Genomic DNA, 21,288 nt, shown 5'->3' with positions numbered 1-21,288 from the left:
TAACAGAGGTTGTGATAAATTTGGTAAAATGATAAGCAGTGTAAAGACACTTATTTATACACTTTTGACACTTAACTTCCATAGACTAAAAGTAATGCTGTATGTTCCCCAGCAGCAAAAAGGCAAGTCAACTGCGGTTGTCACCAGAAAATGACATGAGTGGCTGTAAGCAGTCACTTCCGTTTACAAGCTCATTCTTCCATAATCTAAGGAGTGTTAATTCATGCTTGGTTTCAAGATGTTTCACAGATGTTTTTAACCTTATTATTTTAATAAATGCCCAAACAAGGAGAGCATTAAAACAGTGAAAGTACTACTGGAAGCCTATAAATCACAATGGAAACAAAAATTGTGATTTTAAAAAAGGATACCCCATAAATGAGACATGGTAAAAATAAAAATTCTAAGTATACCTAGAATAAATAGAGTCAATTCTGAAGAACAAAAACAAATCATGCAACTTATGAATAGTGTTATATGTGCCTCTGCAAAAAGAATAATCAGGAACTGAGGAAGAAAAATGGTGAAGAAAACGAAAGACTTAATATATAGCTACTGAACAGTCAATGTCTAATGTAATTCAAGCAAAGCTAGTTTGTTTTTTTTTTTAAGAATTTAAACTTAAACACAGTCAAGTTCTTATTGGTAAGAAATTTGTCACAGACTGAATAGTTTAAAAGGTTCCAAGTCTGTTTAAAAAAATGTCTTTCATCAAACCAAACAGCAGGGTGATAATGCTCATACTGTATCTGGAATAAGCTTCCTATGATACTCGTAGAGATCTATATATCAATAAGGTGAGGGTGGAGGGAGAGTACTGGGCTTCCCTTATCCACTATGCAGAACTTTACTATTGATGAAACTATTCCATTTTGGAACATAATGCCCTATTTTATATATTTAATATCTAGCATATGTTTTATAGTATATAACACACTTGTAATAATATATAACATAACATAATATAATATAACACTATCTAATATTATACAACATATAATAGCGCCCTTAATTAGGGCACTATTTTCCAAAAAGGACTAGACTATACATTACAGACTACATACACACACGGAGAATTTTCAAAAGATGTAAGGATTAACTTACTCCTTTCTGGTAGAAATGTACCTGTGTTCTACAAATGTCAACTCCTCTTGGTTTCTTTGGACTTAGGAACAAAGTAGCTTACAAAGAGACTCTGGGAACCTAACTTGGTCATAAGTGGAGAAATTTCTGTGACAATGATATAGTATTTTGGAAAAGAAAAGATTCCTCTGGTTATGATCACCAAAAGAAACTTTACATAAGTGGTAGCATTTGGGGTAGATCTTAAAGTACAGACAGGATTCTGACTGTCTGAATCTCAGAGAAAAGATGGTACTGGCAAGACACATGGCTCAGAAAATAAATATGATTTTAAAGACATAGAAAGCAAACCTCTGAAATAGTAAGTATGAAATTAATGAATAGGCACGCTGCGGCTATGAAGAGCCTTGAATTAGACTTTTCTAAGTAGTCAGTGTAGAGCACCTAAGAAATTTTAAACAAGGAGATTAACACAATCTGTGCCTAACCCTTATACATACTCAATAAATACTTTCTAAAAAACACTAATAAGTAAATAACAAGTGAATGAATGCAAACTGTGACTCAGATAGGATAATCTGATGGTTTATATGTAGGATAGACTGGAAATACAGAAGATACTCCAAGAGACATACAAATAAAGGTATCAGGATTTTCAGAAAAAGAATCACTCTGGACAAGAATGAACAGAGACCAGTTAAGAGTTATATGTAATAATATAGGTAAATTAATAACATTGTAAGACTAGTGGCAGTTAAGACCGTAAGGAAAATAGAAGATGAACTTAACACTGCAAAGGAAAAATCAACAAGACTTGATGGAGGTTAAGTAGGAGGAAAGTGACATCAAGTATTTATTGACTACTTATTACATATTAGTCATTTTAAAGTTTCAAGCTGGCTGACCAGTGGAATGATTGATAAAAAGATATTATACTGTATAATAATAAATATTATAATAAATTATCTCTCATAATATTATCTCTCCTTTCTGTTTTCCCGTAGTCTACACATCTACCAACTCCAATTTTATCACTAAAATAATTTTAAGTAAATTTTTTAAAAAACCAAAAGGTCACGTAAGCATATCTAGTAAAAAACATGTAGATACAGGAATAGCTTTAAAATAAAGGACACATCTAGGGGTGCCTGGATGGCTCAGTTGTTAAGCGTCTGCCTTCAGCTCAGGTCATGATCCCAGGGTCCTGGGATTGAGCCCCGCATCGGGCTCCCTGCTCCACGGGAAGCCTGCTTCTCCCTCTCCCACTCCCCCTGCTTGTGTTCCCTCTCTAGCTGTCTCTCTCTCTCTCTCTCTGTCAAATAAATAAAATAAAATCTTTAAATAAAATAAAGGACACATCTAAACTCAAAGGTACTAAGAAGAGAAATTGAGAACTCATGTTGAGTGCCATTAAGTCCAATGACAATTTAGTAAATACTATTGCCAAACACAGACAAGGAAGAAAAGAAATTAAAAAGTCCTCCTATGCAAATTACTTTTAAGTCTATTTTACTTAGTTAAAAAAAAAAGACAATATTTGTATTTGTACAAAACATACAATAAAAAATATCCTGTTCTGCATGCATTCTTTTAGGAATAATTAGTGGCTTTAACTTTTTATTCTTCAAGATACCCGACTTCCAATTCTGAAGAGATGTGTAATTTAAAACAACTATATAAAAATATAAAAGTTGCTAATAATATGTGATTTTTACCAAATCAGAGGAGGTATAAATATACTTCAAAATTAAGTATATGACAACTCTTGGCACATCTGTGCATACATCTTTTTAAGTTGTTAAGAACTACAACTTTGCTCATAAAACCTACAACCCAAAATATCACACACACATACATGTATGTATGTATTTGTTATTTATATATGTTATATATATAAAATACATATATATTTTTAAATTGCTCTCTACTTGATGCTAAAATCTTAATAGCCTTGAGGCAAAAGACCAAAATAGGTTTTATTAACATAATGCTTCTTGGAAATAAATTTCCTAGAACTAGACATTTTTTACACTTCACATCTCTAAAATTCTTTGACTCTCTAATTATAAATATAAAAACCAAAACAATTTCATTATGATTATTCTAAAAAATAAAGTATTTTAGATAAGTAGTATTTTAAAATATTTACCAACTGTGTTAGCACTTTGACATCAAAAGAATGACTAGTTGCTTGAACATTGCCTCTAGAAGATTTTTTCTGAAAAAACACAAAAGTTAAAAAACTAGATTACTGAGACTGGAGTGGAATACAAAAGACAATTTAGGAACTATCTTACATATATTAAGTAACTTAGAGGAAAAGAAAGTCTTATTATTTGTTTTATATTGGCTTTTTCTATAAATATGTTACTTTGTGTATTGTCTATCAGTCAGTGTATACTCTTAAAAACCATTAATTCCCTACTTTTATTCCTCTAAAGTAAGGATTGGCAAACTATGGCTATAGGTCAAATCCAGACCACTTCTAGTCTTTGTAAATAAAGTTTTACAGAACGCAATCAAAATCATTCATTTACATGTTATCTGTGGCTGCTTGTTGAATAGTTGCCAGAGACCATGTGGCCCACCAAGTCTAAAATATTTACTATTTGGTTTTTACATAAAGTTCACTGACCCTTGCACTAAAGGGAGAGATTACCAAAGTTCCTCTTCAGATAGATCAAAGCTATTTTAGAAACCTGTATAGATCCCTTCTATAAAATGGTCAAACAGTCTTTTAAACTGCTATCAAAGTAGAACATGTACCTTTAGTTTTAAGCAAGCAGTTTACAATTGGGAAATTAGATAGAATTTAGATGACACTCCCTTCTTCAGATTTCAGGATTCCAATTAATTCAGAAATAATCTCCAATCATTTTCTGAAAAAAACATTTATTTGCCCTTTACTTTAAAAGACCTTAGAAATAAAAAAAAAAAAAAGACCTTAGAAATAAGAAGTAGATGGAAACTGTTTTCAGGAAGGCAAGAACTAAAGAAAAGTCATCTTTTATTTTTCCTTAAGCACAAATAATTTCATAAGTAAGATGATTTTCTCTCAACTCACCTGTCCTTCTAATAGATCACAATCTTCATCTTTAACTTGTCCATTAATCAAATAAACGCCATTTTCTATTTGTTTAGCCCAGCGTGCAAGTCCATTCTTAAAAGGAACACAACATGGATATCTTTCAGATATAATGTCATCTCAATTAAACTCCCTAGGGCCCACTTTTTTTCCACCTAATATACTCAAATGTTAATGTGGTAATCAGTAACGTGGTATTTTATTTTTTGAGTTAACATTTTGCCATTTTTTTCTTCATGTATTTTTTAAAAATTTTTGCATATAGTTGACACACAATATTACATTAATTTCAGGTATACAACATAGTGACCCAATTTATTTATACTTATGCTATGCTCACAAGTGTATCTACCATCTGTCACTGCATAACACTATTACAATATCACTGACTATATTCCCTATGCTTGCTTTTATTCCGTCTCATAAACAACAAAAAAAAGTATATCCCCAAATTTTGGCAACTTAGCCATATTTAATAATAGTTTTTCTAATCTTTATCCCAAACTAACATTCATATCACACACTTAGGAGGCTTAATAACTACATGATCATAGTCAAATAAAATTCAATAATTCCCATTAAAAGTGAGAAAAGAGAAAGAACCTCAAGAACAAATATATAAAGCAGTACTAAAGAGGAAAAAATAAGCAAGTTCCATTTGCTTCCTTCAATAGGAAAAAAGAAGAGAACTGAAATAAGAACAAAAGAATGGTACAGAAATACAAAAGAGGACTGGAAAGGAGAAAATAAAACTAAAGACCAAGAGGAAAAAAAAAAAGACCAAACAGTATACCTTTTTATATAATTATATTTTATGTAACTATATTTTACAATGTACTTAACTGCATGTTAATCAAGAAATATTTATGGAGCACCTATTATGCTAAATACATTAGTATTATAATGCTGTCCTATCTCTAAATTTCTAATTTGGCTGGAGTAATAAATTAGTCACCCGTAATAATATCATCATAATTAGCATGTAATTTTTGAGGATTACAAAATGAATGGCATAGACAACCAAAATAAAAGCAGATTATCTGTTCAGTGATCACTAAAGAAAATTCATTTTGCCCTGATACCTTTGTATTTTTCTCCAGAGTATAGCTGACAGAAGTGGTAGACAGTGGGATGTGAATATTAATATGAACTGTACACTCTAATGAAAGCCATGAAGTTGATAGTCCATTTTGATACTTCCAATCTGCTGGTTTTGCTGAACTCTTTAGCAGTGGGGAAGGTGGAAAAACATAAAATATGTGATTTAGGTAAAATACATGGATCAACAAAATATAAAATGTACAACCTAATAAATCATACAAGCTGATATCTAACATATTTGGCCAACTTCTTTCATTAAAGGGCAACAGGTTAAAACTAAATAGAAATAAAGCATGCATTAAATTCACTATCCTTCAATACATTCCAGACAGCCTTGGCAACTCCATCCCCCAGTGCTAGGTTAAAAAGAATCCGTTCTCTGGTTCTCATCTGTAACTTTGACAGTGTCAATTCAGAAGCTTCTGTGTGGAGCAAATAACCACTGAACGACTATCAGGTGCCAGATGTTCTCCCTTCCGTCCTATCCTCTCTTAACACAATACTGCGAAGTTACTTTTCCATATTGCTTTTAGACACCTTAGCAAAATGTTAGTCTGGATTCTGCTAGTAGGTAGCTTGCTTACTAGGCAACATAACTACCAAAAGCCCAGATGCTTTTACTACCAACCTCTCAAATATAATACTAAATGCATAAATAGGTAGGGGGAGCTTAAGAAAAATATTTGAACAACAAAAACTTTTTTCCTTACTTGTAATGAAATTAATCATATTTCAAAACAAAAAGTGCAGGTGGTTATAGACATCGATAAGAAGTGAAAGCACTGAAAAATTTTAAAACTAAATAATTGAATTTTATTTTAAAAATACTTTGTAATACAAAAATCTTTAAAAAGCAATTTTTCTTACCTTTGGATCATGGATATCATAAGTTCGACAAAATATTCTTTACTGATTAAGGATAGAAATAACCAAAAAAAGAGAATTCTTGATAATCAAAAGAAAATAAACTATCAAAAAATCAAAATAAAGTACATGCATCCAAGAGTTTTTATAAAATCATACCACTTCATATAAAGATATACATATATATTTATATGTATGTTTGCACAAATACACATACAACTTGTAAATAAACATATATACATTCCTATTTTGTATAAACTAATATATATGTACACAAAAACTGTTCTGCTATAATACTTGTGGTGCTTTAAACTATTCCCTATTGCTTAAAATCCTGCTAATCACAATGAATAGAATGGAAGCACTTGCAAAATTTTCCTCAAATACACACCCTCTATAACAAATAGGAGTGCTGTTTTGAATGGAGTCAAGACTGAAAATGTTTATTGGGTCAAAGGGCCTGTAAATGAGTTACAAGCTCAGCTTCTGCAGGAATGATCAGTTTTTGAATTTTGTCTTTTGCAAGTCCTAATTTACTGGTCCCTTGCACTGCTTCGCTCCCTTGGTGTGGCTGCCTCTGGTACTCTTGCCCTGGCAAGATGTAGAGGAAAGAAGCTAAGGAGGCCCTAAGGAGGCTTTTAGTGTCACTTGATCTTGGGTAAAGACATAAAAATTTCTTGGATGTCCTACAGTGTCCAGCTCAGTATTATCTGTGCTCTGAATTGGACATTTTGAACTGGAGGTGAAAATTTAACATGATAAAAGCCATTACTTTGCCTAAGCTGTCAGATGGGCATCGACCTCTCTTGTAGAGGACCTACTAAGCATCAAAAAATGGGGTAGTTGGCTGGTAAAGAGCTCAGAATCCCCAGTCCTTGCCACCTTTCTTAAACTCTTTAACAATCCTAAGACATGATTAATGACCATTATTTCTATTATTATTATTGGCAGTCCTAATTATGTGTTATTTGAAGGAAAAACTTCCAAATTATGCCTGTTTTCAAAATACAATTTAAATAAATATTTCGGGAAAAAACTGCAGGAACATTATTTTGATATCACATACTTTAAAATATAAACACCTAAATAAAAGATACTTTTTTGTAGAAGAACAAATGTGAAGTGTCACTCGTTCTGAGATCTCCTCTTCTGTGAAATTCCACAATCTCCTTTTATTCATAGATTTTTCCATAGCAAATACTAGCTGAAAGAGAGCAAAACACACATCAACTTAATGCAAAATAAGAGAACAAAAGTGAGTGCAGAAAAAAGATAATTATAATGTCTCTAAGCTCCTAATTAGCTTTAAAATTCCATGATTCTATCATTAAATTTTATTTTCTTCAGAAGAAAGAGTAAAACTGATTATTAACTTTTTGGATTCCATTTTCAGGGATCTATAAAATTTGGGTTCTAAATGTAAAAATATAAATCACGGTCATTGATCAACTGGACATAAGAAATTAATTTTGGATAATTAGGATTTAAGTTTAGAAGTATAGAATAAAGACTATTTTAATTAGAATGAGAAATGACAAGTGACTTTTAACCTACAAAAATGAAGCAGGTCACCCTTTTGGGATTTCTTACTAAATATTACAAAAGATATAAGGCACTATACAGTACACATAAAATATAGTAGTAACAAACTGAAAGTAAAAAAAAAATCAGAAATAGTGACATACATTTATGCCAGAAATAAGAACTATAAAAATGCATACCTGATATGAGTAGAGGGGTCATAAATTTAACTCTAAACCTCCTAATAATAATGTGCACAGACAAACCTAATCTGTTACCTAATTCACATGGTCCATAAACTGAAGACAATTGATGAGAAGAGGCACAGCTTTCTTAATAATGATATCAAAAGAAATTTCTTCAAAGCAAAAGGAAAGAGGACCGTGTACTTGGGGGCTGCCTGGGTGGCTCAGTCGTTAAGCGTCTGCCTTTGGCTCAGATTATGATCCCAGGGTCCTGGGATCAAGCCCCACATCAGGCTCCCTGCTCAGCAGGAAGCCTGCTTCTCCCTCTCCCACTCCCCCTGCTTGTGTTCCCTCTCTCGCTGTCTCTCTCTGTCAAATAAATAAAAAATCTTAAAAAAAAAAAAAAAAGAAAGAGGACCAACTGTATCTCTCTAGCATTGAGCCCACATTCACCCTATGCAATCCAGTGCCAACCACAAAAGGATGCACAACCAATGAGATTAAAAACACATTTAGATTACATTTCAAAATGTCAAAGAAGATGAACAACTGTGAAAGGTACATTTATTTAAAATGGAAAAAACAGCAGAAAGTTGAGTAACTAGCCAGGGGGGAGGAATATCTCCATTTTCTTCCCTTTCTCCCTTAGGTAAAATTGCAAAGATTTAATGTGGGACATTTGACAGGAAAGGTTACAAAACTGGAAGAATCTGTAGCAACTGTGATTCTTACTGGCTGCACACTTTTTTTACTAGAAAATGTTTTTTGGAGATTCTGTGGGGTTTTGCACTTCTCAAGATTATAGGGTCCCCCCCCTCTCTTGGGGTGGGAAAGAACTTTTTGAAGGCTCATTTGGATCCTGAGTACTAAAAGAGATGAAAGCTGCCTGCACAAAGTTTGCTTTAGATTTGGGCTTAAGGGGAAACAGCTTGTTGACCTTCATATTTATTTACATACTATGTTACCCAATTTACTGATATGGGAATAAAAAAAGGAGGGGACTAATGATAGGTACTCTGTCCAGGAATAAAGAATCTGATTATTTATTTATTTATTTATTTATTTATTTATTTATTTATTTAAAGATTTTATTTATTTATTTGACAGAGAGAGACACAGCGAGAGAGGGAACACAAGCAGGGGGAGCGGGAGAGGGAGAAGCAGGCTTCCCGCCGAGCAGGGAGCCGGATGCGGGGCTCGATCCCAGGACCCTGGGATCACGACCTGAGCCAAAGGCAGACGCTTAATGACTGAGCCACCCAGGCGCCCCGAATCTGATTATGTTTTACTCTCAGGATCTTGAGAATATTGAACAGGTGAAGAATCACAAAATCTATCAACTTCGCATTATAGCAATCACTTGGAACTAAAAGGAAGCTCTAGCAGAATATTGCTATTTTATAAGAAAAACTCTTAAACCATTATAATTTGTCTCATAATAGTAAAAAATTATCTTTAAACTTAAAGCTATTTAAAAATATATAGCTTTGATTGAAAATAGAAATATTGACTTTCTTTTTATGCTCAAAATACCAAGCAGTTGGATGGAAAAAGCAGTTTCAACATAATCCCAGCATAAAGAATTATGGAATACTAATCTAAATATGCCTAGGATCATTGTTTATAAGTATAATCAATTAAAATATGACATAACTTTGGGGCGCCTGGGTGATTCAGTTGGTTAAGCATCTGACTCTTAATCTCAGCTCAGATCTTGATCTTAAGGTTGTGAGTTCAAGCCCCATGTTGGACTCCATGCTGGGTGTGGAGCTTGCTTTAAAAAAAAAAAAAAAGTAACTTTGATCATATTAAGAATTTTTGATATTTCAGACTTACTCTGCGCAGGGCATTCTGAAAATCATTTCCCATTTCTAAAGTTGTAATAATAAATACTCCAAGAACTAAAAGTCCCCCTGGTAGCATTCTGGACACCTAAAAATAAAAATATAGTATTAGTTAACATAAGTATTTGCCATTATATGCAATCTTTTGTGTTTGATAAGCTAAATATTAAATCAGCAAATACTCTTGAGCACCAACTATATGCATAGCATTGAGGTGGGAGCTTTGAAAAACGGGTTAAAATATTGAGAAATATTTGGTAACCATGATGAAGGGGCATCGTTATATACACAATGTTCCTAGAGTGTCCTTACTTTTTTGCCTTTATAACTAAAGCTATTTAATACCATTAGTAATGACACCCTTTAACTACATCAATAAACAAACCCTTCTCACAAGATCACAGACTGAAATACCTTCTAAAAATTTTTCAATGGCTTCTACTGTCACCTAAATAATATATAAATTTATCTACTACTGGTATTTCAGACCCTAAAATCTACCTAATCTGATACTCAGAGCCTCACTTGATATTACTTTCCCTGAAATACCATACATATACCTGGCTAACTCTATACCTTCATTCAGACTGCTCCCTCAGGCTAAACTGACTCTCCCTTACCTTCTCTGTGTCTGAACTCTATTGAATACTTCAAAGTCAGCTTGAGGAAGCTGCCTTCCCTGATACTTTGATCTCCCAACTCCCATAAGACTTTGGTGTAGTTTTCCCATGGAACTTATCAGACAAGCCTGTGTTATAATTACTTGTATTCAATGGTCTGGAAGTTCTTTAAGGGAAGAAGTGATTCTCAACTAACTCTGTATACCTATTAATATTCAGAAGATTACTAAAGTTTGGGATTTGAAGAGAGGGGATCTGACTTGAAAATCTATTGTTTCCTATTTTTTACATTTATTTCAATTTTTTACATCTCTTTATTATATTGCATATGAATGTTATTTCCAATTTTTCTTTACTCTAAAATAATATTGTAAAAATTCTAGCAAGGCTTTCTGTGTTCATGGGATTATTTGCTTAGAATAAATTTCTTGAAGTGGATTACTAGTTTATGAAGTTATGCTTATTTTTAAGGTTTCTGACCCACACTACCAATTTGTTCTCCATAATATGTTATTTCCCTTCACGTGATTGTGGATAGTTCTTAATACACATGGACTTCTTTCTACCATCTAAACTCAGAGATCAAAGTGCTTTTTTTGTGTGTACTCAGTACATAAGAAAACTGATCAGAAAGTTAAATCTTCTTAGATACCACAGTCTATTCCTGAATATATTTATTTAGTGTCTGCTGGTGGTTCCCTATGATTTCATAAATCCTATTCATTATAGTAGCACAAGCTTGACATATAAATAAAGAACAAAGTTTTCATATTTGGCATGGAAATATGCATATTTTCAAAATTACCAACACATAAAAGTAGCTGTTTCTTTCTAGGGGCAAAAAGGTTAACCTATTTTGCTATAAAAATTTTATGTTTGTATGCGTTACATGTATGATACACATCTCTCTATACATATAGGTATGTGCTATATACATATGTATAAGTATATAGTTTTACAAGAAACCAACAACAAAATTGGAGTCTAAAATTATTTAGAAACCACTGGGAATTTAAGTTCAAAATATTTAATATTTTCATTAGATGATATTAAAAATTTCTTAGATTCTTTTACTACACACAACCCCCCATCACAAATACAGACACACACACAGATAAACGTGCATCTCTGAAAATTTTAAAGTTGATGGGAGATGGAAATGATTACTTTTACCTTACTCTAAAACTTCCTATTAGTTGACACAATCCATTCAATGACTACTTTCAAGTGTATTTACTCACCATTCCCTCTCACCCACTCCCAAATCTGTTTCCTTCTATGAAATGGCAACACCATCTTCCTAAACATCCAGGCTAGAAATCTCTGTCATCTTTAGCTACTTTCTCAAATGCTTTTCATTCCCAGTCTACTTGGTCACTAAATCATCTTGCTACTAGCGCTGTGACTGGAGTGTTTTGGCAGTGAAGTTTTAACTCACTGCATTAGTTAATTCATGCATTCACTTATTCAATATTTTGGAGTTCTTGTAAACTATGGAAATACTATGCTTGGCATTGAGGATATAGCCATAAACAAAACAGATGTGATCCATCTTCACAAAGCTTAGTCTAGAATGGGCTCACATCATCTTTTTTTGAACTATAACAGTAACTGATGTTCAGTCTCTCTACCCTCCATTTATACTGTGTCAAGGTATTGAAATTATTTTCTAAATGACTGATCAATCATATCAACTCCTTCTCAAGATAGGGAGCTCTGAAAGTCTACCACAGAGCTACTATCTATCAAACTCCTTCTTAGGATGGCACTCCAAAACCATCCATAAACTGGCCCCTTCCAACCTTCTGTCTAAATACATTCTTTTAAATACCCATGTTTCAGTTATACCCAATTGCTTGCTCTGTCCCTACCTCTTCCCCTGCCTTTAACTTTCATGCCTTTGGATCATGTATTCATACAGTCCTTTGTGTGTTCAGTGTGTTCTCTGACTTCTACTGGCAGTCCTATTCATCTTACAAGTTCAGAACCTTCTGTGAAGCCATGGGCAGGTAGTTAATTATTCACCATTCTATATTCTTATAGCACTTTTCTACTTTTATCCCATTTCTCTTGTGGTAATAATGTCTTTCACTTTGGTTACAACATACATTCTAAGGACATTAAAAAGAACCTAACCAAACCATCATTTTATTCTCTCAGTACCCACGTTAAGTCTTTAAAACAATCTGACCAACAACTTTATTGTCAATAACTAGTATTATTTTAAAGAATACTTGTAAATAAGCTAAAGGACCAATAATAAAGAGAGGTTAAAAAACAGTGCATAAAGGTTAACAATCTAAAAGCACAGCATATAGGGCGCCTGGGTGGCTCAGTTGGTTAAGCGACTGCCTTCGGCTCAGGTCATGATCCTGGAGTCCCTGGATCGAGTCCCACATTGGGCTCCCTGCTCGGCAGGGAGTCTGCTTTGCCCTCTGACCCTATCCCATCTCATGTGTTCTCTCTCATTCTCTCTCTCTCAAATAAATAAATAAAATCTTTAATAAATAAATAAATAAATAAATAATAAAAGCACAGCATATAAAGTCAAAGGCTTCCAAATCAGACTGCCTGGGTTCAAATCCCAGTTCCATCACTTATTATGTAATCTTGGGTGGGTTATTTAAACTCAAGTAAAAAATACTTTTTAAAATTATACACAAGTAATCAACAAATGAAAAATATAATCATGGATGAAACAGAACAGAAAATACTTCTATCATTGATATACTATGCAAGTTTTGAAGACTTAAAAATGAGTACTCTGAAATCCTAGTCTAGTAATCTGAGGATGAAGTGCTTTTATTTTGTTAGTCAATAAGCACAACTTAACTATATAAAAAGACAAATATGATGACCTGGTTGGCATGTTCTGTGGCCCATTCTTCATCCAAGTTATCCAACTTAGCTTTTTGTTGATGTGTGAGGTTCTCATTTTGTTCCTCTTTGGGTGGTGTTCTAGTGGCAAGAATGACATAATCCTTTTGTGAAGAACACTTAAAAACAAATTAGAAAAGCTTATTAGAGTGACATCTGATTGAAGAACATAAAGCTCTTGTGACATGCAAAAACAGTAATATTCATAGCAGCTTAAATTGTTAATACTTATAATGGAAGCTATGGGGAAACCAATTTTCATGAATAGCCTTACAATGTTTCCCTTACACATCATTTATTTATATACTTAATATCAGCTTCTTATTTGTTTGGGCATTCTGAATGTGAATCATACAATGGTCTTTAAAAACAGCTTACTGGATAAGTGAATATACTGTACTTTAACTAAAATATGCTTGATCAGTTTTCTAGTTATTATATTTGTCTTCTAAATAATCTGAACAGATGGAATGGTTCAGCAGATATAAAAACTCCGTAAAATAAAGCAACAAATGACCTTGTGTTTCTTACTTCCATTGAAACAATGATAGTAGGGAACTTGTAGATGTGTATCCACAGAAAAGCAAAGGGGATGTGGGATACATAATTGAAGCCGTATCAGATTTATATTCCTGAGTTTTAATAGCACTTAAATGGTAAACAAAGGTGGGATATCTGAAGATAAATTCAGGGAAGTTTTTTTTTTTTAAAGGATTTTCTTTCTTTTTTTTTTTTAATTTTATTTATTTATTTGAGAGAGAATGAGAGACAGAGAGCATGAGAGGGAAGAGGATCAGAGGGAGAAGCAGACTCCCCGCTGAGCAGGGAGCCTGATGCGGGACTCGATCCTGGGACTCCAGGATCATGACCTGAGCTGAAGGCAGTCGCTTAACCAACTGAGCCACCCAGGCACCCTAAATTCAGGGAAGTTTTAATAGCTCAGTCTCACTACAGTGAAAGTTTGCTGTAAAGAAAAAGTAAAAATAAGGCAGATAAAACCAGTTAGCATGGTGTCATTCTTATACATGACCTGAAATTGCCATTAGGAGTGTCATCCTGGAATAGAAAATAAAGGAAGAGAAATTATTTCTACAAAAGTTATTTCCCGAAAGTTACATTCAAATGCACAAAGGAAAAGGCAGGTGCTGATTAAGAAAGCATGACTTTAAAAAGAAAAAGAAACTGACCCAGAGAATAGGAAACAGGCAAGCTTGAGGGAAAGAAGAAAAAAGTGATGAGCCCTGGAATAAAGAAAAAGAAAATTACTGGAAAGGATGAAAAGATAGCATAAGGAAAGACTGGAAGGAAAATCCTAAACTGTGGGAGACTTATTTGTAAGATGGTGATTTTGCCAAGCTCTAGAAACAGCCTATGTGAGTAAGGCAAGTTTGGAAGAGGGTTATTTCTCCCTGACCTTTTATCTCTACTGAGGATACCTTTCTCTGAGACTCTTATTCCCTTAAACTTTCTTAAATATAGGGAAGTAGAAAACCTTAAATAAAAAGTTCCTAACAAAAAGAGCCCAATATTGGATGCAAGTAACCTCAATCAAAAAGTATTCAGGGCTGAGCCCAAGTGGCTCAGTCAGTTGGGCGGCTGCCTTCGGCTCAGGTCATGATGTCGGGGGTCCTGGGATCAAGCCCCGCATTGGGCTACCTCCTCAGCGGGGAGTCTGCTTCTCCCTCTCCCTCTGCTGCTTGTGCTCTGTCTGTCTCTGTCTCAAATAAATAAAAAAAATCTTAAAAAAAAAAAAAGTAGTTCAGATTATTACCAAGAAGGGTAGTTGGGCTGTCTAAGGAGAGGCCTCATAGGGTAGTGTTACCTGGGTGAATAGTACAGAGTCTACTCTGTCTTACAAGTTAAGAAATCAGATTTGTGAAAACGCTGAGAATGATCTGGTCTCTCAGGGCTAGACTGACATTAACTAAGCTCATTCAGAATGATGCTGAAAACAAGAATACTATGAAGGAGTGTGAACACATGACTCTCCTTGACAGTACATTCTTTGTAAGTAGATAACATGGGGCTCAAATTACAGGAGGAAGTAGCTTCAAAATCTGGATAGAATTGGAACAAGAGAAGTTAATTATGCAATTTGAAGGTTCTAGGGCATTATGATAAAATATTCAGAAAGAAAATTGTCACAATAAAACTCTTTTTGCTTCTAGGTATCAAAATCAAGTCCTTGGGCCACAGTGCACTCTCCCCTAAATAGTGTTTAGATGGAGTAGCCAGTTTGTCCCTGACTCTCCTTTTTTTGTTGCTTTCTACTGCTGGCCTGTCCTCCCTGCTGATTAACATATTTTTTCTTCAATTATAATAAATCAGCAGATGCTTATGCTTTTTTTTTTTTTAATTTTTTTAAGATGTTATTCATTTATTTGTCAGAGAGAGCACAAGCAGAGGGAGAAGCAGGCTTCCCGCTGAGCAGGGAGCCCGATGCGGGACTCGATCCCGGGACTCCAGGATCATGACCTGAGTGGAAGGCAGTTGTTTAACCAACTGAGCCACCCAGGCGCCCCTGATGCTTATGCTTTTTAAAGTAACTGCCCAAATCTCTGTTCCATTTTGTGTTGATTTTTAAGGCTTAACTCCAAAAGGAAAATAAAATGTCTTATTTGCAAATTTCTCCTATTCCCTTTCCCTCTCTCCACTGAATCAACATTAAAAAAAAATTCAGTAAGATGAGTGAGTACCATAGCATGTAACAAAAGACATGACCACTATCGCCATAAGACTGAGATAAAACAAACAATGGGAATAAAGTTGTCAAAAGCTACTTTTGCAAAGAATTAGACAACCAGGAATTAATAAAGATTAGAAGAGAGTAAAAAACACTGGAAAGACAATAAAATATGTATAATTTGATTAGTGAAATTCTAATTTTAGAGTTTCTACATTATGAGTTACTTTTACATTGTCAAAAGGGAATGCATTCTGACTTAAGCAAACCTGGGCTAGGTTTGTCCTGCTTCTCCACATTTTTCCTCAAAGACCATTTTAAGTTCTTCTACATTCCATTCCTCCATTCCCTAACCTTGAGCTTACCGTTAAATAGCACATTTTAACTTTAAATAAAGAGCTAATTTGTTTTATCAATAAATGCACTAAAAGATACATACCTGTCCAATTAAAAGACCAGAGACAAAAGCCTTTCCTTGAAGATTTATGTTTGAAAGATACTGGCCAACAGTCTCTTCTACAATGTAGGTTCTTCCCATTATTAGGAACTAATTCTCTCCTAAATTCCAAGAAAAAAAATATACACCACTTTTAGGTAAAAATATAATTTGCCATGTTTTTGTCATGGGGTTGTACAGAGACAGAAGTGGTAGCATCCTGATACTATCCCATGCCTTACAGAGACTGCTTGTTAAGTAGGGTATTCTTTCCTGCAAAGTTCAAATTTAGCTTCAAAATTCTCAACACAGTACTGCTGGAAATGACTACCAGTCAACTAGAGCTGACATAAAAGATAAAAACCCACTTCCATATCTAAGATAGGGGAGAGAACACTAACACACCTGATTTTTTATTTAATTTGCTACTCCTTAGTTGTATCATCTTTGATAGTCTCTTGCTGAACCTCATTGTGCTCATTTCTAAAACAGGAAAGAGGACAATTTCTGAGCTGCTCTTAGGAGGTAGAGAGAACCAAATTCACTTACTCAATAAGCATACTATGAAGAATTACTATGTGCTAGAAATTGTGCCAAGTGGGATGGCACAAAGGTGAAGAATACTTGACTTATGCCCTTGAGTAACTCATAGTATAATCAGAATTATGGAATTCAATGAGTAGCAATGCAATAATGGACATTTACATAGTTTCGATTTTGTATAAGGCATTATTCTAAGTACTTTATATATGGTAACATCTGTAATATTCACAAAAACTCCAGGAGGTAAGTACTATCATTATAACCCTTGTTTTATAGATTAAGAAACCAAAAGGAAGAAAAGAAATGTAACTTGCCCAAGCAACAAAGCTGGTAAATGGCAAAGGTGGGATTTAAACTCAGACAGTCTAGCCCTAGAATCCATGCCCTTAAATGCTATGTTCATACTATGGAAACATACCTCGTCTCTCAATTAAACCTTTACAAAGGGTGGTTCCTGTTCTGTGCACTCTCTTACTCTCTCTCCAGTTTGTAAAGGACAGTTGCAGCACTTTGAATAGAAATAACAGTCACTTGAACTGTGTAAAAACCTTCAATCTTATTTAGTACAACAAAGTCAAAACAACTGCAGATGAGCTGGGGTGGAATATCTGCCATCAGTAAAGTAAATTGCCAATCACAATGATTTTGCATTACTCTAAAAGTAAAGCCCAAAGAATTGATTCCAGTTTGAAATTGCCTACTGGATGCTGTTTTTTTCAAAGAGCCTGCAGTTTTGTCTCAAAATGCATTAAATTTCTTCCCAACTCTTTCCCAACAACTGTGCAAGTAAATTGGGTTTGCACAAGAGTTATTTTTAGACTAAGTCTAGAACTGCCCATCTAAATCATTAATGCTGCTATAAATTTAAAGACTTTCCACTTTTAATAGTGCCTTAACGTATTAAACTTTCCTCTTCTTCATCATGCTATTCTACTCCTTTTCCTTCTGCCTTCATAATTCTCAGTTATTCCAAGAAAAAGCAGTGACAGTGACTCCAAAATTACATGTAACTTCCCAATCTTATTTTTTCCAAGGTGTCACCCAGTAATCATATTACTTTAATGCTTCTTCAAAACTTTAAAATATAGCCAACCATACCTTACAAAGGACATTACTAAAAACATAGATCTTGCCTAAAACAGTTTAATTTATCCTGAAGTGTTGTGTGACAACATAAGCTATGCAAGTTGTCCAAGCACTGTGACTTGAGACAATTCAATCTCTTTGGATTCTGGTTTCCTGGTTTATAAAATAAAGAATTTGGATCAGGCAATTCTGAAGATCTATCTAGTTTTAGGATTGTGATTCCGAGTACAGAATATCTGCATTTTCCAAATAGTAGATCACTAATAGTGAGCCAAGGGCATAGCACAGTACTACGCATACCACCAACCTTAATTAAAGTGCTTATATAAAATATTTTGGGGCAAAATTAACTTATCCTTAATAATATTCACAAAAGGGCTGCTACTGTGGGAACTGAGGGGGGAATGAATTGCGAATGCTTTATTTTCAATGAAAAAGTTAAGAAGTTCTTTCGGAAGAATAATTAAACATGAAATAATCTACAGATTAGCATAGAAATCACAGAATTACAATCTGGAAACAAGTAGTTCTATTATGGAGGCAAGGTGATAAGCGGTTTTTAAGAATGTGTTTTAAAACTTCTGCTCTAAAGGTTTTTCCATCTTAAAAACATAAACACATGGTAGCACTTTCTACAATATTACCTTAAAACATAAAAACAAAGGCCACACTCAAAGTCCTCCTGCTTTACTTTAAATCCTCTTCCTGAAAAATGAAACGGGCTCCTTAAATTCTTGTTGGCTCGTTGTTCCCCACCCCGCCACATACACACAAAAGGCATTAAGCGCTCCATCTTAAATAAATTTTGTCATAAACGGACTCGAGTGTGGTACCGGAGTGTCTGCCCGTATGTTTCCTACACTCGGTCCCTTTCCATCTTCCTTCAGAAGGAGGCTCTCTGAGCCCGAATGCACACACTCAACCCTCACACAGAAGTACTACACCCGTAGGCTGACTCACCTGCGCTCAAAATGTGCCCGCCTGACAGATGAATCTGTCGAACTGTCAGTCCTCCTGAGAAGGAGCTTTACGGCGCAAGTATAAGCCTCCAGGGGCCAGATTCCCCTCGGGTCCAAATTTCACAGCCAATGAATTCATCAGAAAGCGACAGACTTCCCACACCTCACTTCCCACTGCAAACCGAGGGTCTCTGGAGTCAGGTGGCGCGGTCTGATGACGCACGCTGCCCCCCTTCCTTCACCGCAGTACCTCAGCCAAAGCGACTGCGGTCGCCACCCCGCCCCCTTCCGGGCGCCATTGAGAGCGTGGCGGTAGCCCGGCGCCTGCCGTCCAGCCCTGCCCGGACCGATGCCCTCTAGTGGCTCAGTGTCTAGAAGCCGCCAAAGAGGACGACCCATGGCATCCCGGAGCTTTGACGGTAAGGTCGCCTTGCTTTTCAGGGTGGGACCTAAGTTGACGAATACTCGGTGGCGCCATCTCGCGGACAGCGGTTATGCTGCCGGGGGAGGAGAGCCGGGGGGCGGGGAGAAAAAAGGAAGTGGAATGGGCGGTGCGCAGTCAGGCGCACGGAAGGGATTGAGGAAAACACTACGTTTCCCACAGGCCCGCGCGGCTCGAGGCGGGTGGACTGGGGAGCCGGAAATCAGACAGGGTCAGGGGCCGCGGCTGAACTCGGATTCCCAGGGTGCCCAGCTTCCGGCGGCTGCGCGCGCACTTCGGGCGCGAGCGCTGTGGCGCGTCTGGCGCCGGCCCTAAGGCAGGACTCTATTTCCCAGGGTCCCGCCGCGGGAGTCTCCGGCGGGCAGGCGCACGCGAGCCGCGGAGCGAGGTGGCCGAGGTGGCCGCCCAGGCTTCTGGGTCCTCTTGGTCTTCGCCTTTCTTCTCGGTTTCTGCTCCGCCGGCCGCCGGCCCCGCGACCTCCGGCCCGGTCGACATGGCGGCGGTGTTGCAGCAAGTGCTGGAGCGCACGGAGCTGAATAAGCTGCCTAAGTCCGTCCAGAACAAACTCGAAAAGTTCCTTGCTGACCAGCAATCCGAGATCGATGGCCTGAAGGGGCGGCATGAGAAATTTAAGGTGGAGAGTGGTAAGTGGCGACGCTCTTCCCGCCCTTGATTCTGGGCCCGACTCCGTAGCTATGGCTGGTCTTCTCCCCTTGCAGGCTCGCTCTCTGCCTACGACTTCACTGGTGGCATCGCTTCCCCGGCCCCTTACACCCCCTAGGCCTTCTCTTACTTGCGCCCACAGTTTGAAGTGGAGCTCTTTTGTTTGTTCTAAACTGAATTTACACTTCGTTCCGTCTTCTTTGTAATCAGTGTGGTCTCACGTAGGGACCACTTAATGTTCGGCGCACAGAAATTGTGAAGATCTGGGCATATTTACTCCGGACTAGCGCGAGTCTGCGACCCCTATCTCTAAGCTTAGAGTACCGTCTCTTTATGTTGCTTTGCTAGTATTTCCTCTCACTTTTCTGGTCACCTGGATTCAGAGGTCTTTGTCTAATGGCCTGCTTCGTGCACTTCTCTTTTTTAGTCTTTCGCGCTGGTCAGGTAACGAACTAGATGGTCACATACATGAGTAGGTGCATAAGACAGCGTTGGAAACACAGCGAACGAAAATAAGTTTGATACATCGGAATTCTTTCTAAAAGTTGGAGTTTAAAGACCTGTTTATAGGTACTTACAGTAGACCCTCGAGTAAGAAAGTTACGGATAATAGTAACTTGAATATCCGTGAAGAAAGATTAAGACCGTAGTAATTACCGTTAGTGAAATGCAAACTGTTATCTGTCCTGGTTTACCTGGGGGCGTGGGGGGTACGGTGCTGTTTTTGCTGAATTGGTTGAAAATTCTGAATACATTATCACTTCAAAAAATGTAATTATCCAGCAGAATTGGTGTCGAAAAGTAATTCTCTGAATCCCAACTCTGAAGATGCACCGCGTCTGTTCTTTAATATACACATAAATATCGATTGTCTTCTGTGTGCTTGTTACTATGCTGAACAGTATACATTGTCTTTTAACACAACGTTTTAAAACAAAGTAGTTTTTAATCTAATTTTTTTGTACATGGTGTCTGCTTTATACTAAAATGTCTACTGATGTGTGGGGAAAGTACTAAGATAAGTAAGACATGTTGCCTACCTTGAAGAATTTCAGTCTTGTGGAATAGACAGAAGTTGGAAAAGCCCCTGTAGGTCTTACTTTCTTTTGTCATTTGTAAGTTGGAAATGTTAAAGTCCTTTCAGTGATCTAATTATCTTTACTCAAATTCTGTTATTTGGAGTGCAGTTCAAATACTATGTCTTAAATATTAAAATCAACACTTAAAAATAAGTAGTAGTATTGACGGTGTGTATACATGTGTGTTTGATTTTAATTTTTTTCTCTGCTTCTGAAG

At 36.1% G+C, this 21,288-nt stretch overlaps 2 protein-coding genes across 10 annotated transcripts in view; one reads left to right on the top strand and one right to left on the bottom strand.

The window, feature by feature from the left end:
• ODR4 (odr-4 GPCR localization factor homolog) overlaps positions 1 to 16,768 on the bottom strand; it is a 33,155-nt gene extending 16,387 nt beyond the window's left edge. Inside the window, exons 1-8 of one of the 4 annotated variants that reach the window (XR_004680279.1) lie at positions 16,303 to 16,768; positions 13,162 to 13,299; positions 9,676 to 9,771; positions 7,231 to 7,337; positions 6,137 to 6,173; positions 5,251 to 5,391; positions 4,148 to 4,243; positions 3,233 to 3,301 (exon numbers count right to left, since the gene is read on the bottom strand). Coding sequence is in view for 3 of the 4 variants with exons in the window: in XM_035010684.1 (XP_034866575.1) it covers positions 3,233 to 3,301; positions 4,148 to 4,243; positions 5,251 to 5,391; positions 6,137 to 6,173; positions 7,231 to 7,337; positions 9,676 to 9,771; positions 13,162 to 13,299; positions 16,303 to 16,401 (783 nt within the window). In the remaining variant the exon portion in view is untranslated. The remainder of the gene's footprint in view (positions 1 to 3,232; positions 3,302 to 4,147; positions 4,244 to 5,250; positions 5,392 to 6,136; positions 6,174 to 7,230; positions 7,338 to 9,675; positions 9,772 to 13,161; positions 13,300 to 16,302) is intronic. The other 3 variants (XM_035010684.1, XM_035010686.1, XM_035010685.1) reach the window with 3 other exon arrangements.
• Positions 16,769 to 19,632: 2,864 nt separating this feature from the next.
• TPR (translocated promoter region, nuclear basket protein) overlaps positions 19,633 to 21,288 on the top strand; it is a 78,312-nt gene continuing 76,656 nt past the window's right edge. For 3 of the 6 annotated variants that reach the window (XR_004680278.1, XM_035010679.1, XM_035010677.1), the window contains exon 1: positions 19,643 to 19,973. Coding sequence is in view for 5 of the 6 variants with exons in the window: in XM_035010679.1 (XP_034866570.1) it covers positions 19,823 to 19,973 (151 nt within the window). In the remaining variant the exon portion in view is untranslated. Of the gene's footprint in view, positions 19,974 to 21,288 lie in introns of all 6 variants that reach the window. The other 3 variants (XM_035010681.1, XM_035010680.1, XM_035010678.1) reach the window with 2 other exon arrangements.

Source organism: Mirounga leonina, unplaced genomic scaffold (genome assembly GCF_011800145.1).
Source record: "Mirounga leonina isolate KUSES-001 unplaced genomic scaffold, KU_Mleo_1.0 Mir_154, whole genome shotgun sequence".
Lineage (NCBI taxonomy): Eukaryota > Metazoa > Chordata > Mammalia > Carnivora > Phocidae > Mirounga > Mirounga leonina.
The sequence above is the reverse complement of the archived record's forward strand: the minus strand, read 5'-3'. Positions and strand labels throughout refer to the sequence as shown.